The sequence below is a fragment of the Podarcis filfolensis genome (assembly GCF_964270895.1).
Source record: "Podarcis filfolensis genome assembly, chromosome: 12".
NCBI classification, from domain to species: Eukaryota; Metazoa; Chordata; class Lepidosauria; order Squamata; family Lacertidae; genus Podarcis; species Podarcis filfolensis.
In genome coordinates, this window is record NC_139614.1 from 19,578,768 (window position 1) to 19,596,495 (window position 17,728).

At 39.5% G+C, this 17,728-nt stretch overlaps 1 protein-coding gene and 1 long non-coding RNA gene across 3 annotated transcripts in view; one reads left to right on the forward strand and one right to left on the reverse strand.

The window, feature by feature from the left end:
* Positions 1-9: 9 nt before the first annotated feature.
* On the reverse strand, positions 10-17,728 carry RAB5A (RAB5A, member RAS oncogene family). 2 transcript variants are annotated; one of them, XM_083578305.1, is made up of 6 exons: positions 17,639-17,728; positions 8,338-8,588; positions 6,222-6,373; positions 5,492-5,614; positions 3,414-3,507; positions 10-1,468 (listed from the first exon to the last, which is right to left on the reverse strand). In XM_083578305.1, exons 2-6 carry the CDS (start codon positions 8,498-8,500, stop codon positions 1,353-1,355), a joined length of 648 nt encoding a protein of 215 aa, XP_083434431.1. In that variant the 5' UTR covers positions 8,501-8,588; positions 17,639-17,728; the 3' UTR covers positions 10-1,352. The 2 variants fall into 2 exon arrangements, with proteins under 2 accessions (XP_083434431.1, XP_083434432.1); XM_083578306.1 differs by having other exon boundaries at positions 16,986-17,646.
* Positions 17,431-17,728, forward strand: part of LOC310745649 — a 3,184-nt gene continuing 2,886 nt past the window's right edge. The window contains exon 1 of the long non-coding RNA XR_014540277.1: positions 17,431-17,507. This is a non-coding gene — a long non-coding RNA (uncharacterized lncRNA). The remainder of the gene's footprint in view (positions 17,508-17,728) is intronic.

Consider the following 17,728-nt stretch of genomic DNA (forward strand, 5'->3'; position numbering starts at 1 on the left):
TGATTACAATTATTTCCTTTTTTATACCACTTTATTCAAACCTGAGCACCTCAATATAAAACTAAACACTGGTGAACTGTCATTTTCCTTGCTAAGCCCAATTACTGCAAATTTACAATCTGCACATGTAAGTTTCTGCTAGCAGTTCAACATTTAAATAGATTAAATCATCTTTTCTGACACTTGGTAGATTTCATATAATGAAAATAACTAAAGAATTAGTGCAATATACTGGACAGATCAAAATAAAATGGACTTTGGAAAACAAAGTTGCAGATTTCATTACAGACAGACAGTAGTACTTATGTTACATGTACAGGAGCATCATTTATTACTGTTCTAGCCATTAAGGAAGAACTTAATCCCCTTGAGATGTGGGGAAAAGAAATGTTAGCTCTTGAAAGTAACTGTACATATTGTATACTTTTAAGCAACTCTTAAATAGTACAGAGTATTAAACAGATGTAGACTACAATGCAGTACCCTATTTACAGTACATTAATATCCCAATTTAAAATCAAGTTGAATGTACATAATTGTTAGTGCACTGACTGATTTTATTCTTAGGGGAAAGATAATTGTGTTATGGTCAACAGTGATTAAAACCAAAATCACGATATCTAGTTTTTGTTGGACATGTCTCAATAGTTTATGATGAGGGAAATTTTGCATTAGATGTTGAATTCATTAGCTGTGCCATTTTATAAACAGGGAAAAATTGAATTAAACTTGATTTTTACTTTAAACTGGGTTGACACATTTACATATAGTGGAACAACTAAAAACCAATTGTTCTGCAAGCACAGGATCCATAAAATTGTTAATGCTGCACATATTTTGCAGTTACATTATGGAAATGTGGAATGTATATTTAAATGGTAGATACCCACATAAACAACATTTTGCATAAATACTGTGAATAAGCTTATAGGATCTTTAGAAGGTGTGTTATAGTTAGGGTTTTTCCCTCATACCACAAAGGGAGAATCCCAATTCTATTTCACTAACAGTAACCAATATCCAAAGCTTGAGGAACTAACCAGTTAGCTGCAGACCCATGGAGTAGTTCAGTCTCTATCCCTAATGACATGTGATACAGTTTATAAACCTTTCAACTGAAGCAAGTCTATCCAGCTTCCATTTCCCCCCTCTTTTGCTGAAACGTAACAGCCAGTGATACATGCATGTTATTAAAAATTAGGACAAAGTCGTTTCTAATACAGAATGATTATTTTGTAAGTCTCTTCGATTTTGGAAGCTGTATTGGGCCAGGTTAAACACTCCAAATTCCTTCGTTATTAACAAGTTAGGAAGCAGAAGAATATTCAAGACAGTTTAAAGCAGCTGAAGGTTTAGTTACTACAGCATTGACTCTTAGTTGGTTGTGTTGGTTCAGTAAGATCTACTCCTCTTCCTCGGACAGAGTTGGCCCCTGCATTCTGTTGTTCATTCTTCGGCAACTTTTTAGCTGCAAGGAAAGGTAATTTTTAAAAACTAGCATTAAAACTTTTTCTGTAAGCGTTTCCTACATACATCCGCATCTAATAAATGACAATTCTATACAAGCACATAAGGGTATGCACGGGATCCTAAGTAAAATCAGGCCAATTTGGAGAGGTATGTGACTCACTGCGCCAAAGTGAGACCGCTCTGAATCACCCCGAAACCAAATCAGGGACCTCCAAAGTCATTTGGACCTTAAAAAACTGCAGTGTGTCTCCAAAAACCATAGGGTGGTATACAAACCTGCTGTTCTACTTGTACAATGGAACTTTCCCCCTTCATTTCCCCTTCAGCCTCAAAATCTTGGGGAGATTTGGGGGCATAAGGGTGAAGGAGAAAACCTACTGAACACAATCCACTTTTCCCAAACCTTGCCATGTATGGAAAACATCAGGGCTGGGAGAGACAGTTCTTGTGGCTGACAGGGGAGCTTCTAATCAAGAGGGAATAAATTTACCAGGCCTGTGAGGAAGAGATGATGAAGTGATGTACAATATTGTTCCTGTCTGTTCTATACTCTTTTGCTAGTTCTGCAATGGTGCTTGCTTAGAAAATTCTAGATATTCAAGTCCTTCTGCCTCTGCGCCACATGCCCATATTCATGTCAAATCAACTTTGCACTTAATAGTTTCTGTGAATTTTGGTGCCAACTGACCAGAACACAAGCTTAAAGTCTGTCTCTCTCTCTCTTCCCCACCCCCCATCCAATCTATCCTAACTATAGTTCCTGCATCTATCTTGCTGGTTACTCTCCAAGGGGCACCATTGATACACCATTTTTTATACTAAAATGAATTGCTGCCCACAAAAACCACGGAGTGGGGAAGCCTGCTTTCATCCCACCCACCCCAAATCAACTTTTCAGATACCTAGTATAAAAACTACTCCGCTCTTCTGAAATGTGGCGGTTTTTTTTTTAACCTATGGGCACTTCTCTAATGCTTGCTATTTTCCTACAAATTGCTCACAGAATAGGGAAAATTAAGGAAATGCTTTTTTAACCACTGCCTACTCCAAGGAATCAAATAAAATGAGGGCAGAATAAAATGGAAAACACATATGTGACTTTTTCACTAGCTCCAATGAGCAGAGGAAAAACACTGTACTCTTGGCTTATCCCACCAATATGGAGAAGTTATCCCGCAACGTGGACAATGTGAGTTTTGGTTCTGTTTAAATTGAACGTGAGCAAACACAGTGTCTCAATAAAGAAGTTCAGAGTTTATCTGGATTTAATGAAAAACGTGTGGTGGTCCCCACAGGCAACAGGCTTTCCCACCCTGCTTTCCACAGCTGCCCTATATGCTCTATAAAAAGCCACTAATGAGGGTTCGGAAAACCCACAAAATGTGCATACAATGTAGCCTGCAACCATATAAGGGCAAATCAGCAACCTTCCACCTCAAATGCAAAAACAGCAGAAATGCCTTCCACATTCAAGGGGCATTAGGGATTTAAGCCACAGTTTAGTAAAATACAAGCTGACAACATATACTTCATTCTGCAGATGATACAAAATGTACTGTTTTCTGGTAGACTCAAAAGAATTGGGGGCTGAAAACCAGTTGTGTCATAACTCTGAGGTCCTTAAATCTACATTTCTTTTCAATATTCTGCATTCCCCTGATATTACTAAATAAAGCTTTTCAGATTTGTACATTCCTTCACAATATTCTAATTTTGCTCAACACTGCCATTTATCTTGTTTGTTCATTGTAAAAGGTCAAACAATGTATGATTTAGAATGGCAAAAGCTTACTGAGTAAACAAATCAGTGCTCAGAAACAATGGGTCCATTAAGCACTACTATCAGATAACTTGTTTGGTGAATGCTATTAAGTCCCACACTCTTCAATGAAGCACATACAAACATGTTTCAAAAATGTACCTTCCATTAAAGCTTTACTTACCAATTGCCATGAATATTTCATTTACATTCATTGATGTTTTAGCCGACGTCTCCATGAACAATAAACTGTTGTCATCCGCATAAGACTGTGCTTCCTGTAAATTAAGCATACCAGTTTATTATTTCTTCATATAGTTGTGGACTATACACAGCATTTTTTTTTTTGCTGCCAGCTTAGAATCTACTTTTCCTTTTCAAAGGCTAAATGTCACCATGCCAAGTTTGATAAGCTCTTTTCCCTGCCCCCTAAAAAATAAATAAATCAGTCTTTAGGGTTTGAAAAGGCTACTGCACAAATCTGTACCAAGACAAAAATACTGCAAATCACAAATCTAAACAATTCTGGTGTAATAAAAATGATAGGTGAGTATGAAAGTATGGAGCAATTGTGGGAATGAAAAATAGAAGTAAAACTTTTAAAAAACACACACACAAAAACTACTGACAAGTAACCTTTCCAGAACTCAGAAAAGCTCATCATCTTAATGCTGGAATCTAGAGCTATAGGACTATGCAGTAAGATCAGCATCAGTTATTCAGAAATCTTAAAATTGTAGCAGAAAACAAGCTTTTTGTGAATGCAAAGTCTCTCCACACTATTATTATGGAAAAGGCTTGTTATGATCACAGCAACTTTAGAAGACACAGACATCATTACAATGCTGCCTGTATCGGAAAACATCCAACTTGCACAACAGGACTACAGGATCCTCTACTTCCTGCCTCCAATCCTCTACTTCCTGCTTCCAACCAAAGAAAGAAGTACCTTTACATAAATTTGTTATCTTTCTGGCTCAGAATGCATCTTAAAAGAAATGCACTTTGCAGAGTTAAGTGGGCCTTCACCAAAATACAATGAAAGAAAAACCAGCTTATGCTGAATAACACACCATCCATGAATATCTTCAGCTCCAAAGACAACGTAAGCCTGGAGCAGTCGCTACTTGTGTCAGTTCTGCAAAAGTCATGTTTCTAACATTTGTGGCTACAAATACAGGTTTGGAAAGGAGACTGAAGGCTAGCAGTAACATTATCCAGAGAGGCAAGTCTAAAGTCAAACTAACTATTCTCAACATATAAATATTTGACAAAACACTGAAATTTTTCCTAAAATTGCCCATTTTAGGAAAGAATATTGTAGAAGACACACAACTTGACCACTAGCAAATTTGCTATTTGCTAAATTCATGAATATATTTTGCATGTATTCAAATTAGCAGCGAACTTGCATATCTCAATCTAATGTTGATGCTTCCCTCAGTAATAAATTGTCCACACTTCCTTTAAAGCAGTTAATAGAAGGAGCCATATAAATGCTTACATAGGGAATGAAAGAAGGATGTGCCCCTCCCATAACCACTGTGTGTGCAGGGACATTGTCCAGGTTTTTACGGCTTGAAATTTTTCAGAATAAGGCTCAGTGGTGGAGTATCTGCTTTGCATGCACAGGGTCCCAGATTCAATCCCTGGCATTCCAGTGTATGCACTGGGGTAGCAGTATCAGACCCAACCAATATTGTTTTCACTAAACATATTGCGTTTATATTCAAATTAAAAGTTAACACACAGGTATTTCCCCCCTTTTCCATACATTCAATAACCTTGTTAGGCAGACTGTGATGTTTAAACAGGCCCACTATCTGCTTCATGAATGAATGGAGCCTTAACTCCAGATCCTCGTACAAACATAATGTTCAACTGCACTGCACTGCAAACTGCCATCCCTTCTAGTAGCTTCACAGGAGAACACTATACTCTTCAGATCTGCCTACACCATTATATATTGATTTATGTGAGAAAGAAGGTTGTGCTGCCCCCCTTCACTTGTAACATACACATAAATTATCTGGTAGAATAAATCCTTAAAACAGCTTGCTTTCTAAACCACTTGCATTCCCAAGTTTGTGTGTGTGGTTTCCAAAGCAAGCGAAGTAGGAACAACACAAGTTAACAAAATAAAAGGTCAGTGCTGCCAAGGACCTGCAGCAAAACAATAGCATGACTGAGGGGGCTTTAAAGTTCTGTATAATATTCCAGAAAAACCAGAACTTCTGATCAAATATAAGAGACATAACTTACCTGAAAATCTACAGCCCTTTTGTTAGCTAAATCAGCTTTATTTCCTGCTAAAGCTATTACAATGTTAGGACTTGCTTGCCTCTGGAGTTCTTTTACCCAATTTTTTGCTCTTGCAAAGGATTCCTGTCAATCATTTAAAGAAAGAAAAAAAAGCTCATTTATTCTTTTCCACCTTCATTGGTATATACCACAATCAGAATTTAGAAAAAGAGCAAAGGTGGGCACTCATTACACAAAAGCACATTGTAATATTATCCCTTCTCTCCATGCCCCTTTTGTTACAACAATTTAAATTAGCAAACCCCTAAATTTTACTTATATTTACTTGGGGAGGAAATCCTCTTTGCATAAATTGAATTTTGAAGATGACTAAATATTAATATTTAGATAAGGCTTCATAATGCAGCCTTTAAATTATGATTATTTTACTTTATACAAAATCAAAACAGGATGCAACAAATTTAAAATAAAATACGAGTTTTAAAACAATCCATGAAACTCTGCTAAGGAATCAACCTACATTATGAAAGGTATACCGAAAACATAGTTATTCCAAAACAAACAAACAAAAACAAATCAGTCAGCCAGAATCTGGCCATAAATTGAACTTAGAATATAAAAACAGAACTATTCAGAATTTTGCCTTTTTAAAAACAATTCAAAAATACCTCAGTAACAAATGCAACACTAAAAAAGTGACCAGATTCATTCAGTTTAGTTCACACATTACCTCATTGGTAATATCATATACAACTATAGCTGCTTGGGCTCCTCTGTAATACATTGGTGCCAAACTGTGATATCGTTCTTGACCAGCTGTGTCCCAAATCTCAAATTTTACTGTTGTGTCATCAAGACATACGGTCTGTGTTAGAAAAGCAGCTAAAGAGAAAAGAAAGCAACAGGGTTTGTGACTCTACGTATGCTCATTACATTTTATTTTATCTAGAAACCCCTTAACGTTAAAAAATATCTGAAGTGTACAACATACAATAAATCGCAATCCCACATTAGAGAAGAAAACAAAAGAAATGTTTTCATATGTAGAACATTCTTTTTTTCTTGCCAGGAGATGAATATAGTGTGTGGAATTCAGATGCTGACTCCCAACTCCCATCAACAGCAGCATATATGAGCAATGGTGAGGGAAAGAGGTAGCAAAATCACAAGAGCCACAGATTCCCACCCCCAATGCAGCCCCCAGTGCCACTCCAAATCAGCTCAGGATCTGCGGGAACAGATTTGATGAGGACACTGTGGGCTGCAGGGAGGAAGGAGCAGTAGGGGAAAACAGGTATGCAAAATTGTGGCTCTCCAGATGTTACTGGGGTCTAACAACACCTGGAGCAGTGTTAGAAACTGAGATATGAAAGCTAGGAGCTAAACAGCACCTAGATGGTTATGGATGCAACAACAGAATGTCTAGGTGTGCTTTTTATAACGAGAATACAAAGCTGGAAATGAATGAATGAACTGAACTAAAATATTATGTTCATTATGTTTTTCACATGGTCTAGTCATCTGAAGACTGCAAAGAACAAAGCCAAGAAAAAACAATTAGGTAGGATACTACATCGCTCTAATCAGGAAAGCCTGGTCACATATACAACATACAAGCCCTAATTCTGAGAGGTATGATGGGTTCTTGAAACAGACAAACCCCTCTGGCATAGTTTATATATCTTGGGAAGTATGAGTTAGGCACAATGACCTCACAAATGCTGTTGTATATCGTAGAATCATAGAACTGTAGAGTTAGAAGGGACCCCAAGGATCACCTAGCAATGCAGGAATATGCAGCTGGTTCATATAGGGATTGAACCTGTGACCTTGGCATTATATAGTGGTTGGCATCCAGAGGGCAGCACAACAGGACTTCAGACTTACAGCTGTTTTCAGGAACACAATGAACAGCATATCAACAGGCATACCAACAGACAAATGCTGGCTCCCTCGACCTGAAGCAAGATGAATGCCATACCCCTTAGATGCCTTTGACTGGACTCAACCATCCAGGGGTCCTTTACCTTTTTTTTACAGGTGTTAGGCAGCATCTTAGTTTTAAATAAGCTGAATATGAATTAAAGTAGCTATGAGCTCATACACCCATGCCATGCCACAACTAGCCCAGATCTTTAGGCAGGAGCTGTAGTTCCTCAATGAAGGAGGCAACTCCTTTTAAAAGAAAGAACAATAATACGTTTTGCACACAAAGCACCACCTCACACTTTACTAGGAAGTTTCCTATCTTACTATCTATGAGTGAGCTATTAAACCCATGTACCCCTGTCTTTCAAAAACTTTAATGCAAGTATCTGTTGTTAGCTGTAGATTGGCTTCACCAACCTGGTGCCCTCCATATGTCTTCAACCCCCCAGCCAGGACACACTAGGGGGCATCACAATGGGGGAAAGTGCTGTATGTGTACACCTTGATTTCTATACAACTCAAGCTTGCACAAACCTGTTACAGCAGAAGCTTAAATAAAATTCAAAGTTACCTTTTAATCAACAGAAAAAAATCAAGATAATGCAATATTCACAACATAACAAAAATATGGGACAAATAAAAATAATTAAAGCACTGGATAAAATACAACAGGTCCGCCTTGCCAGCAAAACAAGAAATCTTTGATGGAATGTCCCCCACCTTAAAATCTGCTTTGGATGGCCTTCTAGAGCAAATTTGGTGGGATGGGGAGGATTACAGCAAGGGAGGAGAGAGAAGGGGAAGTTTGCTTGTGCAATGTTTGCTATTGTCCAATGAAATTTGAATTTTGGATTGACAGCAGTAACAATTCCCAATAAATATACAGTAATATACATAGATACACAACATTTTCTCACCTCCAATCGTACTCTCTTGAAACTCATGAAACTGGCCTTTTACAAAACGAAGCACCAGACTTGATTTGCCAACTGCAGATTCTCCCAGAAGAACTAACTTGAATTGACATATTTTATTTCCAGCATTAGGCCCATTGGGTCTAGTTGCTCCTCGGTTGGCCATGTCCAAACTAGAAAGGAGTCCCTTGTTTCAGATTCTTAAAAAGACGATTCCAGGATGTGAACCTCGATGTGCCTTCAACTCAAATAACCTGTTTCACAAAACAGTATTCAGAAATTAGTGACCACATTTTTGTTGTTGTTAGGCAATAAAATTGTTAGGCACATTTGTTAGGCAATAAAATATATCCATCCAAATTAGGTATGCGTCTACTCCAGGGGTGCCCAAACTTTTTTCAAATAGGGCCAGATTTGATGAAGTGACCATGCATGAGAGTTGACAAGTAGTTGTTGAGCTTTTTTTAGGATTGAAGTTGTTGAGGAGGCGAAATACTACCACGGGGGCTGGATTAAATCGACCGGCAGGCTGGATTAGGCCCCCGAAATGGACTTTGGACATGCCTGGTCTGCTCTACTCTGTTCATGTCCACAGCAATTCATAAATTGAAAGTTACATTTTAGCAGTCCTCAGAAGAGAATGATTCCCCCCCCCAGCATAGATAGATTAGCTCAATTATGCTAGACATTGTATACCTCATAGTAGATGGAATTAAAGTTCATCATATAACCATACTTAATGTGCCAACTAACAACCTCACAACTAAGGAAGCTCTTGTGACCCGTTAACTATTTTATTCACATTAAAAATAGCTTTAGGCACACTACTGCAGACCTTGACTGTCTCTGTGGATAGCAGTGGTGCCTATCTGGTGGACTCCACAGGCTGTATTGTCACTGGGAATGGAATATACAAAATAGCTAAGAAATCTTTCTCTAATGCACATGTTATAGCACTGACAATTTCAGCTTGCCCAACAACAGAGGCTGATGAGTATGTGCTAGGAATAGGGTAGAATAAGGAGATAAAGAGTTGGGTAGGTTGGTCTGGGAGTCTCTCATATTTTGACAGACTGAAGTCAACTGACCATGAACTTCAATAACTCAGCCCTCTACAAGTGGTATTCCAAGGCAATGTACTTGGTAGAGCACCAAGAATGTTTATGGGAGGACCAATAATGTTAAGGGAGGTGGGGGTGGATAATCTGTTAGTTCCCCTCTCCTTTGGCCCAAATGTGGTTCAACCTGAATTGCTATGCCACACCATTTATCAGGTCTCTTTGCAAGTTGATCCAACAGAGCTGGTTTGCGCAGGAACTTATCAGTTGCTGCAACAAGCCTGCTTTATCGCAGATTGCAGACACAGCAACTCCTGGGTTTTTGTGTACTAACCAAAAACCCTGTTAGAGACATTTGGCAAAAGACTTGAGTAAGCAGAGGGATAGCAAGTTTTTCACTGACCACATTCCCTCCACCCCCTGCGTGTTAGTACAGGTTTCCAGTTTGTCTGCTACAATAACTCCAACTGAATTCTACCTGCTCTACATAGCAACTTCTACAGAAATACCCACTTTCTCCCCTAACTCATCTGTCATTGTCTACCCTCTGGTTACCAATTCTCACGCATGCCCCAACTTTTAAAAAGATAATTCACAAGAATAATAATTTGTTGATCTAAGAAACAGTATCAAATTCAAATCCTAATTGTTTTAATGCAGCCTGCAACTTTAAATACTGTGTGAACAAATATATAAATTGTTTCTGCAATATATTCACAGAACAACAACAGTTTCAACAAGTGTTTGTTCAAAATCCAGATGATCACATTCAAAGTGCTTCCACAAACATGCTAGGAGGGAGTAGAAATAGTTGCCCCTTGCCCATGAATATTAGGTGGCATTTCCTAAAGTGTGGGGGGCTGCCACATTTGTGTGATGACAAGCATTCTATATGTCACATCAGCACAGTAACCCTGCATAACAGTCACAACACAATCCAGATCAGGATTCTAACTTGTACAGCAAGTCTCCACACGTACGGCAGAATGCCTGCCACAGACACTTGTCCTCCAACATGTGGAGGGCAGCAAGAACATGAAAAATGAGGTAGAGCCAGCTAGTCATTCTAATTATACCCCTACCTACATAAGGTTTCTTTATGATACTATGTCACTGCAAACAAGAAAATGCAAGGTCACATTTAACATGTCTGCCAAATTTGAAAACAGCAACTATGAGGACCAAACCCATCCTCGCTGTTCTGTGGTGCCAACAAGGTTCTCGTCTTTGCCTAAACCCAGCTAATATTCACTACCATTTTCATGTGGACTGTGGTATGCTCTGGATCCTGGATTGCTCATCATCAGCTACCTTTTAAAACACACACAGCTATTTGTGACTAAATATTCGTGAGGATGGAAGGCCCATTCATTGTACTTAAATCCTGCCTACTAACTGAACTTGCTGAAGTGGTTTACAGTATATTTAAAATACTTTAAAAAGGCGATAATTTTTAGGGCAAGGCAAAGGTGTATATGGTTATATCTCTAGTTCTTATATATTCCAATTTCACTCTGTAGCTGAATCTCCTAGAAATTACTGATTAAGAGTAGTTGGATATTAGATCTCACATAGGCCAGGGCTTCCTCACAGGACTGCTGCTTTGGTCTCTCACAGCTTTTCTCTGTTGCTGGGTATACAAACTGCTGTCAAAAAAGTGCTACAAGCATTCCCCTAGTTCTAAAATCTTTTAACTGCCACTCTGATGCTGAACCTCTGGACCACAGCAGGTCTCTTAGGAAATAATATTGGTATACAAGTGCCTAAGTAGCCTGATGTTAAGTCCTTTACAGCACAGAGTTTCCTTATGGGACTGCTTATGTCTCCCACAGCCTCTGGCAGTAAATGCTGGAAGGACATTAACCATTTAAACATTTAATGCAGTGGGACATATTCCAGAGTCAACATAAACACTGCATATAAATCCTGTCTGACTGCTTAAGAATTTCCTCAGAATTATTCCACTGGATCGTCAACTATTTCACATCCTGTTCTGCATTAATCAGGCCTTACTCAGCTCAGTGGCACCTTTCTATATCCTGGACAAAATGAAACTGATACTATACTGAAAGGATGGGTGTAACAAGACTCTGGTTGCTTCTCCACTTATCGTAATGGCTACTTGTAACTTTGAAAGAATGAAATGGTTTCCTCAACCTCAAACAACAACATTTTCCTTTATATAGCTTCATCCTTGTCAAGCAGGTTAGCAAAACCCAGCTCACCTGAGAAACATCTATTCAGCTCCAACATAGAAGTTTCCCACTAAAAACATGAATAGCTTAGCTGTTTTCTATCTGGATCTCTAGACCATACTACAAATTTCTATACTAATACAGATAATAATTTTAAGAGCTCAGAGTTTATTGTTTGACAAATGAGTACTGCAACATTGGAAATAGGGGTTTAAAAACCTATGGTATATGGCGGTATATAAATTCAATAAATAAATAAATAAATAAAGATATCTTACTTGCGTGTATGGATTTCAATTAAGACTGCTATAAGTCTTACACCTAAAAGTTTGTGTTGCCTTATTCATTCCTACTTTCAAAATGCACAAAACAAGCTTACACTTGGAAGGAGCAATGATCAGCAAATACTGCAACTTGAGGGGTAAAAATAATAATAGATAGTATTCAATCCTCCTAGTTATATAGATTCTCAGCTGTGGGTGCTCTTGGAGCCATCACTGAATCACAAAGTCCAGACTGCAGAAACATACTTTTACACAATGTGCCTGGTGAATGGTTGTGAACATCTCTAAGATATGGATTAGGTCAACAATCATCATTCATAGGTCACTAGTTTGGTGTAGTGGGTAGAGTGTTGGACCAGTACCAAGAAAACCCAGATTCAGCCTCCACTCAACCATAAACTTACACTGATTAAGTTTGAAGAAACAAGGGTTGAGAATGGCAACCCTGTATGCAGCCCAAAGTTCTGATAAGGTGAAATAAAAATGTAATAAGTGATGCCTTTATAACCATGAGAATTGACGACTGTAGCTTGTTTTATATGAAACTGCCCTTAAAAACCATTCCAGTCCAACCCTCTCGATGTGGACAAGTTGCTGAGAGTACATCACCCCATGGTTCATCATCTGTACACAGTCCAGTGACAGAAGCTCAGATATATAAGCTAGGCACCAAATGGCTCCTTAAACAGGTTTACAGATGCCAAAATGGAATAGCTATTTGCCAATCTGGGGCCAGACAGCTTGAAAACCGTATTTTTCAATACGACTTTTTGGTTCCTGAAATTCATTCTGATTGTGCAGATAAAATATAATGGATAGAATTCTACAGGATCTGTTGCTAGTGTGTGAAAACTGACAAGAGCCAAGGATCCCCAGGCATGCACCTCCAGATAGCGGAGTGTTCCGGCACCACCATCCTGTCATACGTTATTGACACAAATCAAGGTTCATGTTTTGATTTCAAGTAATGTAACAAGCTTGAATCCTATTACTACCTTATGCCCTTCACCTGATCACTGTCTTAGCTTACATACAACATACTCTAACGTCCGAATACCACATAAAAGTAGCATTCCCAGTGGGTGGAAACTTTTGTCCCAAGCTCCACCAACGTTCCAAGTGTGCATGTATTCTGGCGATACCATAAAACTTTCTACTGTGGCCAAACTGGTTATTCCTGCAGCATTTTAAAATGCTTACTAAATATTTTACAATTTCTTGCTAACTTCTGTTTCCATAAAATTGGTTGCTCCACCTTAAGCTTCTTTGAGAAGGACATAAACCATTATCAAGATACAAAGAATTATGCAGCTAGTGAGCTTAGTACAGCTTGCAACCAGACGCCACCCCAACTCAAATGTCATAAGGCAAATAAATAGCTTTTAAAACTGAGGGGAATTGTAAAGGAAGTTTGTTGTAAAGCATGAAGAGCAGCTTTTATTATCACAAGCTCCTTCCATGAGCCTAAGCAGCTATTTGAATACCAGACAATTTACTTTTATTTATTAAATTTTAAATGAAGTGTTGATTACTACATTTCAATCTTTTATAGGAAAAGTCCTTTAGACACTTTCTGCAAAAAAAGACTCAATATTCCTTGCATCTATAGAAGTCAAATGTTAGATATTTTAAGTCCTGATAAATTAAAAGAAATGTGCTGATTAAATGTTTTAATCTTTATAATGCTCTGACTTTAATAAGACTATATATGCTTACTTTTCTTTATATAACTCCTCTAACAAAAATATGTAAGTGTACACAAGATAAATATTAAACAATGGGCAAACGTGTTGCTCTTCTTATTTTTCAACTCAATGCCAAAATGTAAACAAAGAAAAAGAATGCACCAACTTCTCTTGTTTGTTACAACTACAGAGGCATTTCCAAACATTCCTGAAAAGATGGCCATCTGCTCCTAACCTATCCTAAAATATTACACCATGTTATTAAATACTGCAGTTTCACCAAATCACTGAATAACAACCACTCAAAATTATTCAAATTCAGTTACTAATTGCTTGCATATCCAACTTTCTCATTTGATGCTTCATTCCTGCTTACCTCAGTGAAAATCTAAATTAAATACAGTGGACGCTCGGGTTGCAAACGTGTGATACATGCGGCAGCCACATTCGCAACCCGCAGCATTCGCAACCAGCAGTGCCGCGTCTGTGTGCGTGCGGGTTGCGATTTGGCGCTTCTGCGTGTGTGCAAAGCGTGATTTAGCGCTTCTGCGCATACGCCAAAACCCGGAAGTAACCCATTCCAGTACTTCTGGATTCAGCGTGGTGCACAATCCGAAAACGCGCAACCTGAAGCGTCTGTAACCTGAGGTATGACTGTATTGATAATCTGAAGGCCAAAGAAAAATATTGTGCATATAGTCACCCCCCCCCCCCCCCGCACAGTGGTGATTTACAACCAACTGCCCTATGAGCAGAAGAGGGAAAACTACCCAAGCAAACAATGCAATTATCACCAATGACTGCTAATACTTCAGCTTTTGTGTTCCTGGTTATACTTCTTTACAGAAAAAATAGGGATTAAAAGGGGTTATAGATTCCCCCGGCCTTCTTTAGGGCTGGGCGATATCAGTTTTTCAACACTGTGGTGTATCACCAGCCAAACATCGCAGTTTGATGATATACCCCACCCCCAATCCGCCTCTGACTTGTGGGAGCCAGCGCTGGGCTGGGGGCTCCTTTAACTGCTCAACTGAGGCAAAGGCAGCTGCATACTCCTCAGTTGAGCAGTTTAAAGATGCAGAGGGAGGAACAAGCTGTATTGGTGCCTGCTCTGTATGAAGGCAGAGTGGGATGATGGTTTCACTCAGCGATATATTGCTGGTGAAACCACTGCCACTCCTGAGTCCCTCTGTCAGCAGCACCCACTGGAGGAAGGAATTCTTGACTATCTCTAGCAGACACTGCTAGCAGAGGGACTCAGGAGCAGTAGTGGTTTCACCAGTGATATACCACTGAATGAGGCCAACATCATGGTCTGCTCCTCATAGCGGTCATGGGCAATATATCACTCACGCCTAGCTAGCCATCTTTATTTATAAATGAATTGTAGGGTGCAAGAGGAAGAGAGAAAGAGAAGAAATTACTAGTGAGCCATCCATACCTAACTTAGGTCAGGGGTGCACAACCTGTGGCCCTTCAGATGTTTTTGGACTACAACTCCCATCAGCCCCAGACAGTATAGCCAGTGACCAGGACCGATGGGAGGTGTAGTCCAACAACATCTGGAGGGCCGCAGGTTGTGTACCCTTGACTTAGATGATGCCCTGCACCAACACAGAAAACACTGTAATTTTGTTCCATTCTAAGACAATGCTTCATAAAAAGAAACAAAACATATGGACTTACAGATGTACTAGTTCTAATTTCAGATATAGTCTGGCATTCATATGAATGCCAAACGTTCTCCATATATTGGGAAAATAAATATTTTTATAATTTTATCATGATTTAGGATTACAATACAACTGTCAGTTATTAGCATGCAAGATTTTACACTCATTTGCTTATTTATTCATGAGGCTGATGGATAGTGGAGAACTCCATCTCTCCTTTGCAAGCCCCTCTTAGAAGTAAAAAGCAGGTTAGTAAATTTGCACTTTAGAAATGCAATCACCTGGTTGCTGGGGGACATAATGTTACCTGCCTGGTCCACCAGCCTTCTTCATTTCTATGCTGGACATGTGATGACTGGGAAGGAAGAGAATTCATGGAAGCCAAACAAGCTGGTAAAGGAGGAACATGGTATTCTCTGTCCCTTCTCCACTTTCTTGCTCTTTCCTGCTGGCCAAGAAATAAGTGGCTTCGCTTCCTTTGTGGCCAGCATGGAGACCAAGCAAGTGGCAGATGAAGGACAGAAGAGGCCATTCTTCCTCCATCAACCCACAGCCTGACCTGCATGGAATATCTAGCAAGTAGTTAAGAGTTACAGCAGCTTTTCATTTTATCAAAATGTCCAGCTTTAATATTAGTTTACTTGTTAATACAGCACTGAATACTTCTTAACTCTTTTCAAGTTTAAATACATATATGAAAATAATAACCAAACTGTGATAAATCAATCAGTACTATATACTACATCATAAAATACCAGGAGGAGCCTCTGATAATACCATTTCATTGAGGGACAAAAAACAATGGGATTCCTGTGTGTAAGAAAATAGATATAAATAGGGGCCCAAGTTGGAGGGATACATGAAAAGAATTTTCATCCAAATTCACTAAAAAGTTGGTGCCTGCAACCTAATCTTATGCATTTTTATTCAGAAGTCAGTTTCAAGGAATTCAGTCTTTACTGTACATGTGATTGCTACCTAAGTGTGTTTAGGAATATATCATTTGTTGTTTGTTTAATATATGGAATTGTTCAGTGAGGTATGAAATTGTAACTTTGTAATTTCTGAGCTTTGTATATGTTCTAAATTATTTTCTCAATATTTTAACTCTCAAAGAATTACTAGTTTATTAGAGTAGTGCTTCACATTGTTATTTGTGGTAAATTTTACTGCATACAAAATGAGTTTGTATGGGAAAACAAAGTGCGTGCCCAACAAGTTATCACACAATCAACTACTCAATACTTTTACACAGATATCTAATGCATTTGTCTGCTGACTATTCACATACACACTGCATTGTAGTTGCAGACTCCTTATTGCACAGAAACAAATCTTTACATAATTTAACAGATTCGAAAAGCACAAAGTATCTGAAACAGTTTAAAATAAAGGGATTTCCACTTAAGCTGTTTTAAACATTACTGCACTTTACATGTACACCCCAGACATTGATCAACCAACCAAAGAAGTGGGCGACACATATTAATCCTGAAGTGCTCAAATTTAACGATTTGCTTCTAATTGAGTCAATAACTGATGGGACAGCTACATAAATGACATAGTAAGGAACTGGAAGTGATGATATTGTAACTACCTGTGCTTCATTCAAATTGATCGAGACTTAAATTTTCTTTAAAGCAGCTTTAAAAGATGAAGCCATCGTTAATACCTACTAGTCTCTATCTACACATGTTAAGATCTGTTCAGGAGATCGTGCCCCTCATTCACACACACAAAAACAAGTTTTTCATACCCTGATCTCACATTGCCACCACAGGATAACCAAACCAGGACTGCAAAGCGTCCACAGAGATAAAACAAACAAGCTACTTTCTTAATTCTATCTCCACCTAGACACCTTTTGCACATCAAAATTCGCCACAAGCGTGGGAAACCTGAAAGGAAGGAGTTGCCTTTCCCTCCCGGCCAGTCTGCAGAGCGAAACACGCCGCTTTTTCTTTTTAACTCTTTCCTGAAGAGGCCCCGTAAGCCAGCCTTCCCTCCCTCCCTCGCTTCGCTCTCTGCTTGCCGGGATGGCTGCGTCGCCCTCCCCGCACCCCGAAATCCAACCCTTCAGTCGCTCCCGGACCGGGCGGCCCTCCCCATTCATTCCTCCAGCCGACTCTCCCACCGGCCCCGCCTCACTCGCTGGCCCGGGAATAAGAGGAAGTGGGAGAAACGGGGGCGCCATTTTGAGGGTGGAAAGGAGAATCCGGCCGACTTAAAAACGACGACACCGCCGGATTCGGGGCGCCGCTGTCGGAAGGAAGGGGCGGTGAGGAGAAAATGAGGAAGGAGCGAAAAGCGCGCTGGGGGGTCCCGGCCTGTTTCGTTAAGGCTTTTCCGTCTCTTCCCCCACGCCCCGCCATACCGCACCCCGGCCGGCCGCCCCCACCGAGTCGTTACCTGGCCCTGACGGGAAGCTGCGGCCTCCTCGCCACTTCCGCCCCCCGGCTAGTGTCTGACTGAAGAGGAGCCGGCGAGCGCCTGGTCCTT

Excerpts from the sequence above, each read along its gene's own strand:
- RAB5A (XM_083578305.1), bottom strand. The coding sequence starts at position 8,500 with ATGGCCAACCGAGGAGCAACTAGACCCAATGGGCCTAATGCTGGAAAT. Across the intron at positions 6,374-8,337 it reads TCAAGAGAGTACGATTGGAG|CTGCTTTTCTAACACAGACC; the intron begins GTGAGAAAATGT and ends TTTTCTCTTTAG. Across the intron at positions 3,508-5,491 it reads AAAGGGCTGTAGATTTTCAG|GAAGCACAGTCTTATGCGGA; the intron begins GTAAGTTATGTC and ends CTTAATTTACAG.